Source organism: Fistularia commersonii, chromosome 1 (genome assembly GCF_037954325.1).
Source record: "Fistularia commersonii isolate RoL2024-O1a breed Wild chromosome 1, RoL_Fcom_v1.0, whole genome shotgun sequence".
NCBI classification, from domain to species: domain Eukaryota; kingdom Metazoa; phylum Chordata; class Actinopteri; order Syngnathiformes; family Fistulariidae; genus Fistularia; species Fistularia commersonii.
The window spans coordinates 7,263,363-7,280,847 of NC_141284.1; the positions used below are offsets into that span (position 1 = coordinate 7,263,363).

The following is a 17,485-nucleotide window of genomic DNA, read 5'->3' on the forward strand; positions in this document are numbered from 1 at the left end:
CTTCTCTATTCGCATTTTCAAAGCAAATACTGCTTCTACCATACTGCTGTTCACAAATGGTGACCTCTGCTCTCAGTCTAGTTTCCACTACTTTTTCCCATAAATTTGGGAATAGCCATACTATTGTATAGCTCATCAACTTTATCTCTGTATAGTTGCCACAATTCTGCATATCCTACCGCAATTCCTATATTCTACTTTGTCTCCAATCTTTGGGCATCTTCTCACTCTCTATCTTCTTCTTCTTCTTCTTTTTCTTCTTTCGGCTTTTCCCGTTAGGGGTCGCCACAGCGAGTCAACTTTCTCCATCTAACCCTATTCTCTGTATCTTCCTCTCTCACACCAGCTACCTTCATATCCTCTCTCACTACATCCATAAATCTTCTCTTTGGTCTTCCTCGAGACCTCTTGCCTGGCAGCTCCAATTCCAGCATCCGTCTACCAATATATTCACTATCTCTTCTCTGTACATGACCGAACCATCTCAGTCTGGCTTCTCTGACCTTCTCTCCAAAACATCGGACATGTGCCGTCCCTCTGATAGACTCATTCCTGATCCTCTCCATCCTGGTCACTCCCAAAGAGACCCTCAACATCTTCATCTCTGCAACCTCTAGTTCTGCCTGCTGTCTTTTGGTCATTGTAACAGTTTCTAGTCCATACATCATCGCTGGTCTCACCACTGTCTTGTACACCTTTCCTTTTATTCTGGCCGATAGTCTTCTATCACATAGTACCCCTGACACTTTTCTCCACCCATTCCAACCTGCTTGGACCCGTCTCTTCACCTCTTTTCCGCACTCTCCGTTGCTCTGGACTGTTGACCCTAAGTACCTGAAATCCTCCAGCTTCTTGATCTCCACTCCCTGTAGCCTTGCCGCTCCACCCGAGTTCCTCTCATTCACACACCTATATTCTGTCTTGCTGCGACTAACTTTCATTCCTCTCCTTTCCAGAGCATACCTCCACCTCTCTAGATTTTCCTCTACCTGTTGTCTGCTCACTACAGATCACAATGTCATCCGCAAACATCATGGTCCATGGGGATTCCTGTCTAACCTCATCTGTCAGCCTATCCATCACCATTGCGAACAAGAAGGGGCTCAGAGCTGATCCCTGATGGAGTCCCACCTCCACCTTGAACTTCTCTGTTACCCCTACAGCACACCGTACCAGTGTCTCACAGCTAGCATACATGTCCTGCACCAGTCTAACATACTTCTCTGCCACTCCAGACTTCCTCATACAATACCAGAGCTCCTCTCTTGGCACCCTGTCATATGCTTTTTCTAGGTCTACAAAAACGCAATGCAACTCCCTCTGGCCTTCTCTGTACTTTTCTATAGCATTCTCAACGCAAATACTGCATCTGTAGTACTCTTCCTAGGCATCAAGCCATACTGCTGTTCACAAATGCTGACTTCTGCTCTCAGTCTAGTTTCCACTACTCTTTCCCATAACTTCATTGTATGGCTCATCAACTTTATCCCTCCGTAGTTGCCACAATTCTGCACATCCCCTTTATTCTTAAAAATAGACACCATCACACTTTGTCTCCATTCGTCAGGCATCTTCTCACTCTCTAAGATCCTGTTGAATAATCTAGTCAAAAAATCTACCGCTGCCTCTCCTAGACACTTCCACACCTCCACAGGTATATCATCAGGACCAACTGCTTTTCCACTCTTCATCCTCTTCAATGCCCTCCTCACTTCACTTTTACTAATTTTTGCTACTTTGTGGTTTACAATAATCACCTCTTCTACCCTTGCCTCTCTTTCATTTTCCACATTCATCAGTTCTCCAAAGTACTCTTTCCATCTTCCCATCACTCTTCTAGCATCTGTCAATACATTTCCCTCTCTGTCCTTTATCACCCGGACCTGTTGTACATCCGTTCCATCTTTATCTCTCTGTTTCGCCAACCTGTATAGATCATTCTCACCCTCCTTACTATCCAACCGAGCATACAAGTCATCATAAGCCCTTTGTTTTGCCTTTGCTACCTCTATCTTTACCTTTCGCCGCACCTCCCTGAACTCCTGTCTGTTCTCTTCAGTCCTCTCAGTATCCCACTTCTTTTTCGCTAACTGCTTTCTCTGTATACACTCCTGCACTTCCTCATTCCACCACCAAGTCTCCTTATCTACTTTCCTTCCAGATGACACACCAAGTACTCTTCTACCTGTCTCCCTGATAACACTAGCTGTAGTTGTCCAATCATCTGGAAGCTCACCCTGACCACCCAGACCCTTTCTCAATTCCTCCCTGCAAACCATGCAACACTCCTCCCTTTTCAGCTTCCACAATTTTGTCCTCTGCTCTGCCTTTGTCCTCTTCATCTTCCTTGTCACCAGAGTCATCCTACAAACCACCATCCTATGCTGTCTGGCTACACTCTCACCTACAACTACTTTGCAGTCACTGATCTCTTTCAGGTTACCTCGTCTATACAAGATGTAGTCTACCTGCGTGCTCCTACCTCCGCTCTTATAAGTTACCCTATGTTCCTGTTTTTTCTGGAAAAAGGTGTTCACTACAGCCATTTCCATCCTTTTTGCAAAATCTACCATCATCTGTCCCTCTGCATTCCTATCCTGGATACCAAATCTGCCCATCACTTCTTCATCCCCTCTATTGCCTTCACCGACATGTCCATTGAAGTCTGCACCAATGACCACTCTCTCATTTCTGGGAATATTCTGCATCACTTCATCCAACTCATTCCAGAACTTCTCCTTCTCTTCAGATTCACATCCCACCTGCGGGGCATAGCCACTAACAACATTGAGCATCACACCTTCAATTTCCAGTTTCAGACTCAGAAGTCTATCTGACATTCTTTTCACCTCTAGGACGTTCCTAACAAACTCCTCCTTCAAGATAACTCCTACTCCATTTCTCTTCTTGTCAGTACCATAATAGTACAACTTAAAGCCTGCTCCTAAGCTTCTAGCCTTACTACCTTTCCACCTGGTCTCCTGGACACACAGTATATCCACCTTCCTTCTCTGCATCATGTCCACCAACTCTCTACCTTTTCCTGTCATAGTCCCAACATTCAAAGTCCCTACTCTCAGTCCCAGGCTCTTTCCTTTCCTCCTCTCTCTCTGCTTCCGAACACGCACTCCTCCTCTTCTTCTTGTTCTTGTTCTTCGACCCACAGTAGCCCAATTTCCATTAGTACCCTGTAGGTCATCAGTACCAATGGCGGTCGTTGTTAACCCAGTCCGCGACCGATCCGGTATGGTATAGTTTTGGTTGTCTCGCATATTTGGTTTTGGCAAAAGTTTTACGCCGGATGCCCTTCCTGACGCAACCCTCTGCATTTATCCGGGCTTGGGACCGGCACAGGGAGACACTGCTCCGTGTCCCCCCAAGGCAGGCTTGGAGAGACACGGGCCAGTGCCGCCCTGAGGCTGCATTATCTTCTCACTCTCTATGATCCTGTTAAAGAATTGAGTCATGGACTCTACTGCTGCCTCTCCAAAACATCTCCACACCTCCAAAGGTATATCATCAGGACCAACTGCCTTTCCACTCTTCATTCTCTTCAATGCCTTCCTCACTTCACGTTTACTAATCTCTGCTACTTTGTGGTCTACAAGAATCACCTCATCTTCACTTGCCGCTCTTTCATTATCCACATTCATCAGCTCTTCAAAGTACTCTCTCCATCTTCCTATCACTTTTCTAGCATCTGTCAATACACTGGCCAGTGCCGCCCTGAGGCTGCATTATATGCAAAACAATGAATCAACAAAACTGCCCAAATATGCCCATCAGTTCTTCATCCCCTCTATTGCCTGCAGCAACATGATCATTGAAATCTGCACCAACTACCACTCATGTCTGGGGATATTCTTCATCATACCTTCAATTTGAAGTTTAAGACTCATAAGTCTATCCGACATTCTTTTCACCTCCAGAACATCACTAAGAAACTCCTCCTTCAAGATAACTCCTACTTCATTTCCCATCTTGTCAGTAAAATGATCGTACAAGCCTGTTCCTAAGCTTCGAGCCTTACTACCTTTCTACCTGGTTTCCTCGACACACAGTATATTGACCTTCCTTCTCTGCATCATGAGGACCAACTGGTTTCTTGTGATAGTCCTGATATTCAAAGTCCCTACTCTCAGTCCCAGACTCTTGCCTTTCCTCTTCTCTCTCAGCTTCCAAACATGCCTTCCTCCCCTCCATGTGCAAAACAGGTCATGGGTATAATTTATTTCCATGACAATATTAAAGTTGTATAAAATGCAAAATTTGCTTTTACTGACTGATCCAGTCTGTCTCCTTATTAGAAAGACCTGGGTTCTGTCATCTCAAAGTCATGATCGAATAGACATAAGTTTTTAATGAATCACCATTGTTATAATCATCATCTATTTAAATAAGTTAGATGGTGATTTTTTAATCACAAATGTGTCGCTCTGATATTAATTCAGTTGATATGTATACTTAAATGGTGTCAAATTGACTCTCAACACCTATTGTCCTAGTAATGACGAGTAACATTTTACTTTAAAAAAAAGTTTTAAAACAACATCATTATAAACAGCATGCAATACTGTCACAGCATTGCATTTTGACCACTTACTTTCAGGAAATAGACCAAAAAATGAGCTGCTTCCGAGTAATGGAGGAAATCAAGTGCCATCAGGGGCTGAAATTATAAGTGAGGTATTTTTACCTCTATAAATAAATCTATTGAAATATATCAAATTAATCTTAAAGTATCTTTCTTCTCAAAGTAACCAAAAAATAAAAATAAAGACTAGTACAACATAGTATCCAAGTGGCTGCTAATAAATAATGCTGTTATATGATGAAAATCCGTTGAAGAGAAGTTCACTCGGCTCTCAGCGCCCTGCCTCTGCCTGTTGCTGGGCAACATCAAAGCAATGACAAGGTACCCAGGAGGGCATCAGCCTTAATCTCAGCCCACAAATATTTTTGAGGATGAAGTTAACCAGACGTGTGTTGTTAATCAGTCTGGCTGCCTTGCTCTGGTCCCGTTATTTCAGAATACTGACAGTATTAGTTCCTAATTGGTGGGAATATTTTATGTTTTGCATGTCAAAAAATATATTATCAATCATAATTTTCACTTGAGATAATATGCTGTCCAGACACATATTTTCTTTTTATTTGTTTTTTTAATTTTTTTTTCATGATCTGTACTGGAGCACTAAAATTTAACTCTTATTCTCAGCCTCAATGAAGATCCCAATGCAAGGTCTACCAAGTGCCAAGAAGCTGTAGTAACGTGCCAGGATGACGTCACACACATATCTCACTATTTTTCTTAAGACTAATCCTGACATTCCTGACATTGCGCAGGCATTTGCACTCTTGCATAATAGAGATAATAATAATAAGTAGATGACGCCAGTGTATATTTTGGCGCGCGGGGGGGGGGATTCATGAGACTTCCTGTCTATAAGCAGGGTTCTTGATTGGTAACAGAGTCAGTGGCTCTGATAACTCATCAGATGTGCATGTCAAATCCATGCGCTGACTCTGACTTAACTCAGTCAGCAATTAAGTCTGGGTTTTCCCGGTGCCTCAAGCTAAACGATTTACTTTTCCTCGTCTTTCCTTGTCTTTTGCCTCAGCTCTTCTTTCCTGTGACCTGATTTTCGGAGACCTCCCCCCTTTCATACCCCCCAAACATGTTCAGGCAGCGCTAATTTTTTTATGTTTTCATTTAGCACCTTCCTTCCAACTGTGTTTTCTCTTTTACTCCACAGTTTTAATTTGCAATCCCTTATTGAGGGTACATTTAGATGCTAGTTCCACCACCCTCGCAGTCATTACCACTGGTCCTTTGCAATTGCTTAACTACAAACACTCCCAATGTGGTCTGGAATAACAATTGTTGTCAGCCTTTGCTGGTGACAGAAATGTTGCAACAATAACTAATTTGGTCCCTGTACACCCCCAACAGGATTCAAACTTGGTAAGGGCTTAGGTGTGGCTTTAATTTCCAACAGGAGATAAGGTTAGATGAAATCAATTGTAGTGAAACACACTCCCCTGACAGGAAAGCAAAGATTTTGCCGGTAAATGTCAAAGGTCCCTTTACAAACCTGTGACCCTGGGTACAGGATGAGCAGTAGATACAATGGATGGAGGGATAAAATAAAAAACGAAATGAAATCAAGACATAAGGAATTTCACATCAAACGTATGCATTCATTTGTTCATTGTATACACTATCATGTGGTCGCTGGTTGAGGATACCGACCGACATTGAGATTTTAACCTGGACTGATCACTTGTCAATCAGAGGACCACATATAGTTTGCATGATCTCCCTATTGTCTGTGCAAGTTTCAAAACCACACAGCAAGTTCATTGGAGACCCTAAATTCACCAGATGCATGAACGAAGGGGTGAATGGTTGTTTGATTCTATGTGTGGCCCTGTGTTGGACTGGACCGGTCCAGGGTGAACCCTGCCTCTCGCCTAACAACAGCCAGCCGCTCCTGCAACCTTGACAGCAGAAAAGAGCGTACAGAGTAGATAACGAATCGATGAATGAGGTAAATGTAGTTGTCTGGTACTCCGAACTTCATTGGAAGTCACTTCAACATCTTAACATGTTTGCAAACATTTTTTTTTTTTTTCTGTTTGTTATGCTGGAAGGCATCCATCATTATACCGTGGAACCCATGGCTGCAATCCAACTTCCATGGGATTGCCTCAATTTCCCACCTCTATAACTACACCGGGTAGCACCGGTCCTGTGTATATTCTGACTTTTATCTCCCGTAGATCCCAATTTTAGTTTTCGTGCCCCAGGAGTGTTTGAATTTTACTCATGTACGCTTCCCCGGCATCAGCAAGTATTTGTGAAAGTCGCTCAGGGTTAGCTTTGCCCTGCCTTGATGCCCCTCTTTGCTGACACAACAAAGGCTTGACGATGTGTAGGAATTCAATTAGAATTCGGATCCTCGTTTTCATCATTGCCATATATATATATTCAACTGCCAGGCTTGCAGTCAATATCCTGTGAGCAGTTATGAAGTAACAGTTTAACGGGATGAATTTGTGATTAACTACATATTCAGTCCCTTTCGCTTTACACATATTCATTCATCCCTTCATAAACTTCGCTTATTCTGCTCTCAGGGTCATCCAAATGAATTTTGATCATTTATCTCCTTTCAAACTGTGGAATCTCGAAAAGCATAATTCACTTTTGTAAAAACAGGTCTCATGGGCAAGTGAACTTTAGTTTCACATTTGCTGTGCTGTATTTCCTGTTCCGGGTGGTTCTTTTTCCTTTCATATCAATCAAAGTACTATCTTTGTCACAGTTTCAGCGGTATACGTCTTTGAATATGCATTGGAGTGAAAAGATAACATTTTGTTTGGTGCCTGTTTGTCCTGCTGTTTACTTGCCAGATGACCAATCAGATTTCAACAATCTTTAGATCATTTGAGCTTAACCCTCCTACTATGTGGGACTGGTCTCTTGTATTAGCTGCATGCTAATTCGTTTTTATGCCCCAAATGAAAATGTTTGTTCATTGCCATCATTTAATTATTAGAATTAAAATAAAATTACCAAAAAAAATAATAATAATACTGCCCAGCAAGTTACTTGCATAATATTGACATCATAAGTGACTCATCTCTACAAGTGGGCGACTTCTTTTATTTGGTTTGTTGCCTTTTAGCTTGTTTTTCCTTCCTGCCTTATTTGTCAGCCATCAATTTGTTGATATATATATATGGCCAATTTAACTCTATTTTATTTTAACATCTGAAAAGGCAACTAAACGAGTCCCAATGCTGGATGATACATACAGAAAAATTAATAATGCATTCAAGAGAACATTAATTTAGCATGATAAAGACCATTCCAAGAAAACATGTGAGAGGTCAGGGCTGATTTAAATGAATCAACCCAATATTAAAATAAAAAAAAAAGAAGGCCTGACAACGAAAGGCAGCGTATTAGGAATTAACTGTCTTTTGACCGCTAACATAAACTTACTTGGTCACTCGTTTACTTTTTTCTAAATGGGTAAAAAAAATACAGAATGTACATGGATTTTTATAAAAAAATGAATAGATAAACAAAATAAGATAAAACACAAAGTAGATTTTTGCAGTATTATTGTTTCATAATAGTTTTAGTGTATGGTACCTTTTGTGAATTTATCTGCACACATCATTTATGTTTCTAAGTCATTATTTACTGAAAACTCTTCATATACCCTTGGAGGGATGTTTTTCATTTCACGTCTAACAACATCAGTGGATATTTTATTCCAGTCCATAGAACTGTTTCAAATCAGAGATAATTCAGAAGTCCTTGAACTAAATTTTCACTTATTTCAATGCTTTTGGCCACAAAACGAGTTGTGGCGTGATTTATCTGCACTTGGTGAAGTAACAGGAACAACATCAATATTCCATCTGCATTCAGAATTGAAAATTGCTAATTAGCTCAGACAATGAGACAAACAACAAATAAGTTATTTGGTTATTTAGTTAAGTTATTTAGTTTAAGTTTATTCAGTTTAGTTATTCTGAAAACTTTTAAAACTTGTCATCTTTTGAAAAATTGAAAGGAAATATATGAATAGGGCAATTTCTTATATCTATTTATATGTTAATGTCTTTGAAATGCTTGGCAATTTTATTCCAAAAATATATATATATTGACATTTTTGAATTTATGTTATTGTTCTCTTTTCTTTTCCTTTTTTTCTTCACCATGTTCTTTTTTTATTTATTAAGATAAAACTAAACAAGGAAAAGGGTGTCAAAGGGAATAATATCAAAAAGACAACTGGGAATCTCTCATTTTAATTATTTTTGTTTTCTAACTGATTATGTGTTACATGATGAATTTTCTCAACGTCTTATTTTATTTCTCTTTCATTACACTTGTTTAACAGGTTGGATGAGTCAAAAACAAAATCAAATCCAAGGAAAAATAAAATGCTTGATGCTTCATATGTTTGCCAAATAAAATGAAGAGTCATTTATGCGCAGACACATGACCTTGAATTGCACAACTAAGTCAGAATGATGCAAAAGTGCAAGCAAAATAAATCACCACATTGGAGATTTATAGTTTATAAAAATATTCCAAATCCATCATTTTGACTCCAATAATCTGAGAAAAGATTTTAATTATATTGCCCGGGATTTGTCTCCGCTGCACGAATAAGTTATGAAACCATCGGATCATGAAAAGGTCAAAGACTTTCAGTGAAAGAATGACACAATAAATCACCAGTAACTGTGCCCGAAAAGCTCCACGGCAGGGACACTCTGGCCACAAAATAACTCATGGCTGTGTTATGTGCCGCCGTAGCTAACTGTGACAGGGCGCCCGAGTACTCACAAGAAGCCATTGATCATTATGGCGCTTTATGAAAGCGGGAAGAGCACAGATACGGCGTTGTTGGACCCTGGAGGAGAGACGGCAGTGCAGTATCATCAGAAAATTTAACAAGGTGGCTACTTCCTTTACGGCTCCTGCAGCTGTCACACTACATAACAAGGAGCGTGGCCGTTAAAATACTTCCTGGGGGGGGGGCAAAAAAAATCTAAACTCTTCGGCACTTAAAAAACAAAATCTAAATCGATAAAAAATGTGCTAATGAGGTAGCTTTTTTAGGGGCAGAGGCACTTGAGGTGGCCAGGGGGAATTTTAAGGCCGCTTGGCTCCATTGCAGCAAGAGCAGGCGGGGGTTGAATTAGACCTGCATTATTTATTAGTTTTTTCTGGTGACTTCAGGAGAGATACAATACAACATCAGTGTTTATCACCTCATAAAGTTTTGATGAAAAATATGTTTGTCACACATCCACTGCTCATTTAAAAGGTTTATGCCTCGGTGTTCCGCTGGTGCATCCACAAAAGCACACGTTTAACCATTTAGGTAGATGATTTTTTTTTACCTGTTATCATCCTTTGCACACAGGCTCACCTTTAGAAAATCTCTACCTCCATAAATGGGTGCTAAAACCAAATGGGACCGCTCTTCCCTACTGTAAAATCATACAAAAAAGTTCCCTCAAGGCACTTTGCATTGCGCAGGTCCAGACCTTACACATTATATTTCTTACAGTTACCCAACATTTCGCTCATGAACAAAACACCTGCTGAGCCACTGAAAAATGCCCTCTCAACAGGTAGAATGAAACAAAGTCATGGTTGGCAGCCATTTGCCTCAACCAGAGTTAGAATGCAGAGAACAATGCACATCTTACGAAGAGATGCAAATGTGATGAGACTAATACAGATATGATAATAACATGGTCAAAGTTATAGTTGTGGTTTTCATATACAACTCAGTAGCTCAGGAGTCAGGAGGGAAAATCATCATCTGTACTCCAGAGTCAGTGACAGGAAGCTGCGTCAACACACCATAGGTGCATCCAACTCACTTGGTTATTTGTGAATCACTTGCCTTAACAATCTGAATGTTTTTTTCCTTGGTCAAAACGGCATGTGCGGGACATCATCACTGTTGTCAAGGGCAAAGGAGCTCACTCAAAGATAATGCCACATGCCACATATGTGACATTAAACTGCTCCTGATTCTGTAGAAGGCCACAGCTTGTTGGTAGCATCAAATCAACAAAAATAATTGAAAGAAACATCAGGGGAAAATGAAGAAAGAATGAAAACTTTGAAGGATAAGCGAGACATATGTGCAACACAAAATATTTATGTTGCCATATTGCATATAATGTCGTTTACTGGCCAAAACCCATTTCTCAGTTAACAGGAAATTATGTGAAAAAGAGAAAACTGAGTGGAAGTTATGTCATCTAAAGTTCTGCGGAAAATAAATGATTCAACAAATGAGAAAAATAAAGTGATAAATAACTAATAAAATTAGAATAGAAAAATCAATCGATGAACAAGCAATTAAACCAGGGGTGTCAAACACACACCCCGCGGGCTGGTATCGGCCCATCAGGGGGTCCAATCAGGCCTGTGGAATAAATCTACAATTTGAAAAAATACATGAAAATCATAAGCTTATTTTTTTAAACAAAATGCAGTTCCTTTATTGCCTGCTAAGGATGCACTGTTTTAGTCAATGTTAGCAAAATGGCACAACAATATATGACTTCCAGCAGATGGCAACAATGCGGCTTCAGGGTCTATTTTACTGTTAGAAATTTCCCTACTGGCCCTGACATTGTCATCAGCAAGATGTCATTGTCAAAAAAGTGGACATCGAGTGGTGGGTTTTCCAAGACAAATGCACCACTTCTTATTTGTTTGTTGATTTTAACAAGAAACCGCTATGCTTGATGTTGATGCAGCAAGTTTTGGTGCCATTGTGAGACTCACCATGGCGAAAAATACAACAAAATGCACAGAGAATTGAGAAGACAGAACTGAGGCATAGGGTCATTAAAATTACTTTTCTTAATGAATCTTAATGAATCTCAGGATGCTCATCATGTATTTTTTTTAAAGGAGCAGTTCATGGCATAAAGATGTTTATATTTTACCTGTTCTCTTACACTAAAACAAAGGAAAAATTTGGACTTACTGTTACTTCTGGGTAATTGATTTTACTGATCGAGCCCATTGACATCAAATTAGGTTGTAAGTGGGCCCCGGACCAAAATTAGTTTGACGTCTCTAAATTAAACAAACAAGTAAATAAATAAATAAATACATACATACTTGAAAACTAAGTAATTGAGTACATGAAAATGTGTGTAATGTAACCACAAATTACCAATAAGTTGGGTTTATTCTGAATATAAAAATACAATTAAAATATATAAGAATAAGACATAAGAAATTACTTCAAAAAACATTTTTTTTTACAAAATTGACATCAAAAGTAAAGTATATGACCTATGTTTACAGGAACTAACTGGGGAATTGGGCATTTTTAGGTCTTAATAAATTAATAATATGAAATGTGTGACACTTGAATTTGGTACATGACATTCTTGACCTACATCCATCTGTTGCTCAGAGCTGCTCTACTCATTTAAAAAACAAGACAAATGAGTTGTGATGAATCGCTACTTAGGCCCGAGGGATTGTTTTCATACCTTTCCTTTTTTGTCCCTCTCCCCCGGGACTTGCTTGCTGAGAGTCACATGCTGGCCAAATATAAGTCAGAGCTTCATAAGAGCACCGCAATATGTTTGTTATTAGAGTTCCCGAGACATTTATATAAACTCATTAATCTTCCTACCAACAGCCCAAAACATCAATGATGCTGTAGGAGGGAAAGGACAGGAAAGGAAAAAAATATTTTTGAATTTCATAATCACAGCACTTTGTCTTATGATTCTTTTGTTATCTGATTTGCTGAGCAAGGAGTGGAGTTCTCTCCTTGGCTGGATCAGCTTCGCCATCTTCCCCCTGGAGTGAAAAACATGCAGGTTGAAGAGAGATTCAAAATTAAGCTGTTTGCGAATGAGTGAATGGATATAAACCTATAATATGTGACTGATATATTACCAGTCTGAGTCAAAGTTTACCTTCAGCTCCCACAAATACATATATACATACAAAATGAATAAACATATGGACAAAAAAAATCAGAATTTACAGCAGTAATTCAGTAAGCATATCTTTTTTTTTAATTAATTTCATGTTTCTTTTTCATTGCAAAAGTATTTAGCCCTACTGACTCAATACTTTATGGAACCTCTTTTTGCTGCAATTACAACTGCAAGTCTTTTTGGACTAGCTTTGTACATAAAGAGTGAAATCTTTGCCTGTTCTTCTTTGCAGAAAAAACAGCTCAAGCTCAGCCAGATTAGATACAGATGATTCGTGAATGGCAGTTTTCAGACCTTGCCTGCTATTCTGACAAGTTAGTCTCAAGTATTTTGCAGACTTCAAGAGATTTTCTTCTCAAATGGTCATTTATTTGGCTCCATCTCTCTTCCCATTGACAATCATCATCTTTCCTCTCCCTGCTAAAGAGGAGCACCACCAAACCTGCCACCAACGTATTTGAGAAGAGGGATGGTGTGTTCAAATTGATGTGCAGCATAGATTGTCACACTAAATCACCATTTAGGTCAAAAAGTTAAATTTCGGTTGGTATGCAGCAACCTCCAAATGGGACTTCATATGGTTTTCTCCAAAAAAAGGGTATTTTCTTACTACTCTTCCATGAAGGCTAGATTTGTTCAGTGCACGACCAATGGTTGATCTGTGAACAGATTCCCCCACCTGAGCTGTAGTTCTCTGCAATTCGCCCGGAGTCACCGTGGTCTTCTTGGCTTCACTCTGATGAGTGCTCTCCTTTTTAACCTTTAATGTTAGGTGAATACCTGTGTCTTGGTAAGTTTGCAGTTTTGCCATGCTCATTCCATTTCTGGATGATGGCTTGAACCGTACCTTACCTCCATACAGTTTGTCCTACACACACATTGGGTGGTGAAGGAGCCATTCCCAGCAGCCAATGTGTGAGAGGCAGTTGTGTTTAATAAAAAGAAAGGAAAGGTGTCCAAGAAAGTGGTGAGACCAGCAATGGTCTCTGTATGGACTAAAACAGTTACAATGTTAAAGCGATGATGTTTTGGAGAGGAGGTCGAAGAAGCCAGACTGAGATGGTTGGGTCATGTAAAGAGGAGAGATAGTGAATATATTGCTAGACAGATGATATAACTGGAGCTGCCAGGCAGGAGGTCTAGAGGAAGACCAAAGAGAAGACTTATGGACGTAGTGAGAGAGGATATGACGTTAATTGGTGTGAGAGAGGAGGATACAGAGAAAAGGGTTAGATGGAGAAGGTTGATTCGCTGTGGTGACCCCTGAAGGGTAAAGAAGAAAACAAGAAGAGTCCTGCTCCACATTTTTATCTGTTATCTTTTTTTTTTTTTTTTTTGCTCTGCATGCTTTGGAGAGGTGGGCCGTGAATTAAAAAGAAAACAACTATATAAAGGGGATCATTTGCACTCACATTACATCCCCTTGACAACTGGTGTGAACACAGGGCTCTAATTTAAAATGTATCATAGGTTATAAAATTAAATGCCCAGTGTCAGTGTTTGTGATCCAAAAAAATGAATGTTCGACAATGTATGATTTACATTGCTATTGCCCTTGTTGTTTTTATCCGCAACATTTGATAATGGGCTGATGAAATGATGCATACATAAAACAAATCGTAAAAGAGACGTTATAACTCTCAAAGCAGCGTGGATGTCAAAACCCCCTGGTGGCCGAAAGAGTTTTCCGACTTAATTGCAGACACAATCCAATAAAAGGAGACCAAATAGCTCTTAATGCAACACACACACACACACACACACACACACACACACACACACACACACACACACACACACACACACACACACACACACATTCTCTCTCTCTGTCTCTCTCTTGCACACACATGCACAAACCTGCCCTCAGGCTGTCGATACAGGTCACACACACCCGAAAAAAGAGAAGCTTTGTACCACCATCCATCAGACTCACTGTTGCCTAGAGTAGCCACAGGCGGGAACCTTATCAGTTAACTTTTTGGACATTTGTACATGTATTTAACCCCTTTTAGCGGTTCAGGGATTCATCATACCTGGACACAGGACTGAGGCCTTGAACCATGTTACATATCATACCAGCTGTTTGTGAAAGGCTCCTTTTTATGACGCAGAGAAAAGCACCTTTGACTGAATTGGGGGTCACCACCCATAATCGCTACATCCCAAACAAATTACTTGCTAGGTCACTCATCATCGTCCTGTGTTTCAGGTTTTAACCCACAATACACAGTTCTCTGTAGTCACGTCCACCCTCAGCGCCCCACTGTGTTTCAATGTGTTTTTTTTTTATTGATTAATTTGTTTACCATTGCCCCACTCATATTGAATCGAGTTGGTTGTCACCTCCCAATGCTGCATTAGCGCATCAGAGGATTGAGTGACAGATCCATCCTCGCTGTCTATTTGACATCAGTTTGAAGGAGAACCAGCATAACATTATTGTAAGAATAACACATTATGCAAAATACAAATTATAATGAAACTCTTGAGCTATCACACTCTGGCCTACTGTTGGCCCTTCTCTTTCTTACTACTCCAACCAGTGAAGAAAGAATGCTGCCTGCATAGAGCTCGGATCTGTCCGAAGTTTCTGCCTGGTAAAGGGCCAGTTTTCTTTTTCTTACTGCTGCTCACTCATGCATGGGGGAATGTTGTGTTTCGATGAGGGATTCAGCTGCCAAGCCTCTCCTTTGGGGAGTCATCTTTCAGTTTCAATTTGGGAGGGGGCACTCTCTTTTGCACAAAAATAAGCTTAAAACCTTTCATTTTGAGAAAGCTTATATTTAGGGCTAGGCTAACCCCTAGTATCGCTACTGTAGATGTACTCTGCTGAAGGTTATCCCATAAGGAACTTCTCTTGTTCCTTCCTCTCTTCCTATCCTGTTGGCACTCACATTCCTTTATCAGTGCATGGTAGAAACCTCATGCCTTCTACGGAGTCCCTGGGCTCTCTCATCTGGGATTCCCAGTGGGCCTGGCTTGATCTACTGCTGCAGTCCTGCCATGCGCCCATGAATATTGAAGCCATTTTTGTATTCTCTCACCAGAACCTTGTAGCTGCTAGCAGTGTTGTTGTTACCAGTATGAGATTGCTTGTGACTGTCCCTCCCAACTCAATCCTCATACCACCCCTGAGTCCATCACACTCTTGCTTTCTATCTCTGTCCTTCTCTCTCACTCTCTCTTTTTCCTACCCCAAGAGATCGAGACAGAGTCCACTCACATGGAGGTTTCTGCCTGGTAAAAGGCCAGTTGGCTGGTCCCAAGTGGTCCCTCATGAAGGGGATGTTGGGTTTCTGTGAATCATTTTTGTTGTGTGGTCCAGACCTACTTTAAATGTAAAATGTCATGAGATAACACCATTTTGATTTGGTGCCATACAGATAAAATTTGACTTGACTTGATCTACCCCTCCTCATGTAAACCCATCTGCTCTTTCTTCCAGTAGCTGTTTGTCCATCGTTGACAAACAGCTCCACCTTCAACTTCTCTGTGGACAGCCTGAGCTATAATAAAACATGGATAAATGTTGATGTGGAAATTTTTAACAGATCAAATTGAACAGTTGCTGGTCACAAGTTCACTCACTCTCCTTTAGCAGACAGTTTATCTTGAGTACAAGTTGTGAACTGAATACACATGATCAGTATTTGTACTCACATTTGACATACCTTAATCTTTTTCTTCTTCGTCTTTTCCTTTTGGATTTTCCCTTCAGGGGTCACCACAGCGAATCAACCTTCTCCATCTAACCCTATGCTTTTTATCCCCCTGTCGCACACCAACAGCACCAACATGCTGCCACACAGCATTGCTGGTCTCACCACTGTCTTGAACACCTTTCCTCTCATTCTTGCTGATAGTCTTCTATCACATAGTACCCCTGACACTGTTCTCCACCCATTCCAACCTGCTTGAACCTGTCTCTTCACCTCTTTTCCACACTCTCCATTGCTCTGGACTGTTGACCCCATGAACCTGAAATCCTCCAATTTCTTGATCTGCACTCCTTGTAGCCTCAGCATTCCACCTAATTTCTTCTCATTTTCACACATATACTGTGTCTTGCTGCAGCTAACTTTCATTCCTTGCCAGCGCATACCTCCAAATTCCCCCCCCCCCCCCCCCCCCCCCCCCCCCCCAGCACACTGCACCACTGTCTCAAAGCTGGCATACATGTCCTGCACCAGTCTAACATACCCTCTTTGCCAGTCCAGATTTCCTCATACAATACCGGAGCTTCTAAAGGTGTGCAAAAACATAATGCAGCTCCCTCTGGCCTTCTCTGTACTTCTCTATCTTAGTATTCTCAAAGCAAATACTGCATCTGTAGTACTCTTTCTAGGTATCAAGCCATAATGCAATTCACAAATGCTGACTTCTACCCTCAGAGTTATTCCATGACTCTTTCCCATAAATTCATTGAATGGCTAATCAACTTCATCCCACTATAGTTGCAGCGATTCTGCATACCCCCCCCTCCAATTAGCCCGCCACCTCTCCTTTTTTGACCAACCATAGCCATGTTTCCATTGGTTCCCTGTAGGTCATCGGTACCAATGGCAGTTGTCATTATCCCAGTCCTCGACATATCCGGTATGATCTGGTTATTATGATTGCTTTGCATGTTTGGTTTTGGCAAAATTTTTACGACGGATGCCCCTCCTTAAGGAACATCTCAAATTTGTCACAAAATTCCCCTAATCCATCTGGGAGTCCTGAAAGGCACCCTGTCAAAAATCGAACCAGCGACCTTCTTGCTTTAAGGGCAAAGTGCTAACTGCTGTTTAGCACCGTGACTTCCTGACATAAGTCGTAAAAATTGGATTGACATGGATTTATTTTAGACAGATTGTGAAAAGAACATATACCTGTTATCATAAATCGTATATCTTCACAAAGGAGAAGAGTGGAAGTCTCTCAGTGTCAAAGGCTGACCTGGAAAAACATCTGGAAAATA

The 17,485-nt window shown here is 40.6% G+C and overlaps 1 protein-coding gene across 1 annotated transcript; it reads right to left on the bottom strand.

The window, feature by feature from the left end:
* Window positions 1-275: 275 nt before the first annotated feature.
* Window positions 276-2,363, bottom strand: LOC147237276 (uncharacterized). The gene is made up of 2 exons (XM_086146466.1): window positions 1,647-2,363; window positions 276-695 (listed from the first exon to the last, which is right to left on the bottom strand). Exons 1-2 carry the CDS (start codon window positions 2,361-2,363, stop codon window positions 276-278), a joined length of 1,137 nt encoding a protein of 378 aa, XP_086002592.1.
* Window positions 2,364-17,485: the final 15,122 nt, after the last annotated feature.

Bases quoted from the DNA above. Each gene is read 5' to 3' on its own strand.
- LOC147237276 (XM_086146466.1), bottom strand. From the start codon at position 2,363: ATGACTCTGGTGACAAGGAAGATGAAGAGGACAAAGGCAGAGCAGAGG. The intron at 696-1,646 runs GTGTGGAAGTGT...ATAAAAGGAAAG, and splicing joins CTGATGATATACCTGTGGAG to GTGTACAAGACAGTGGTGAG.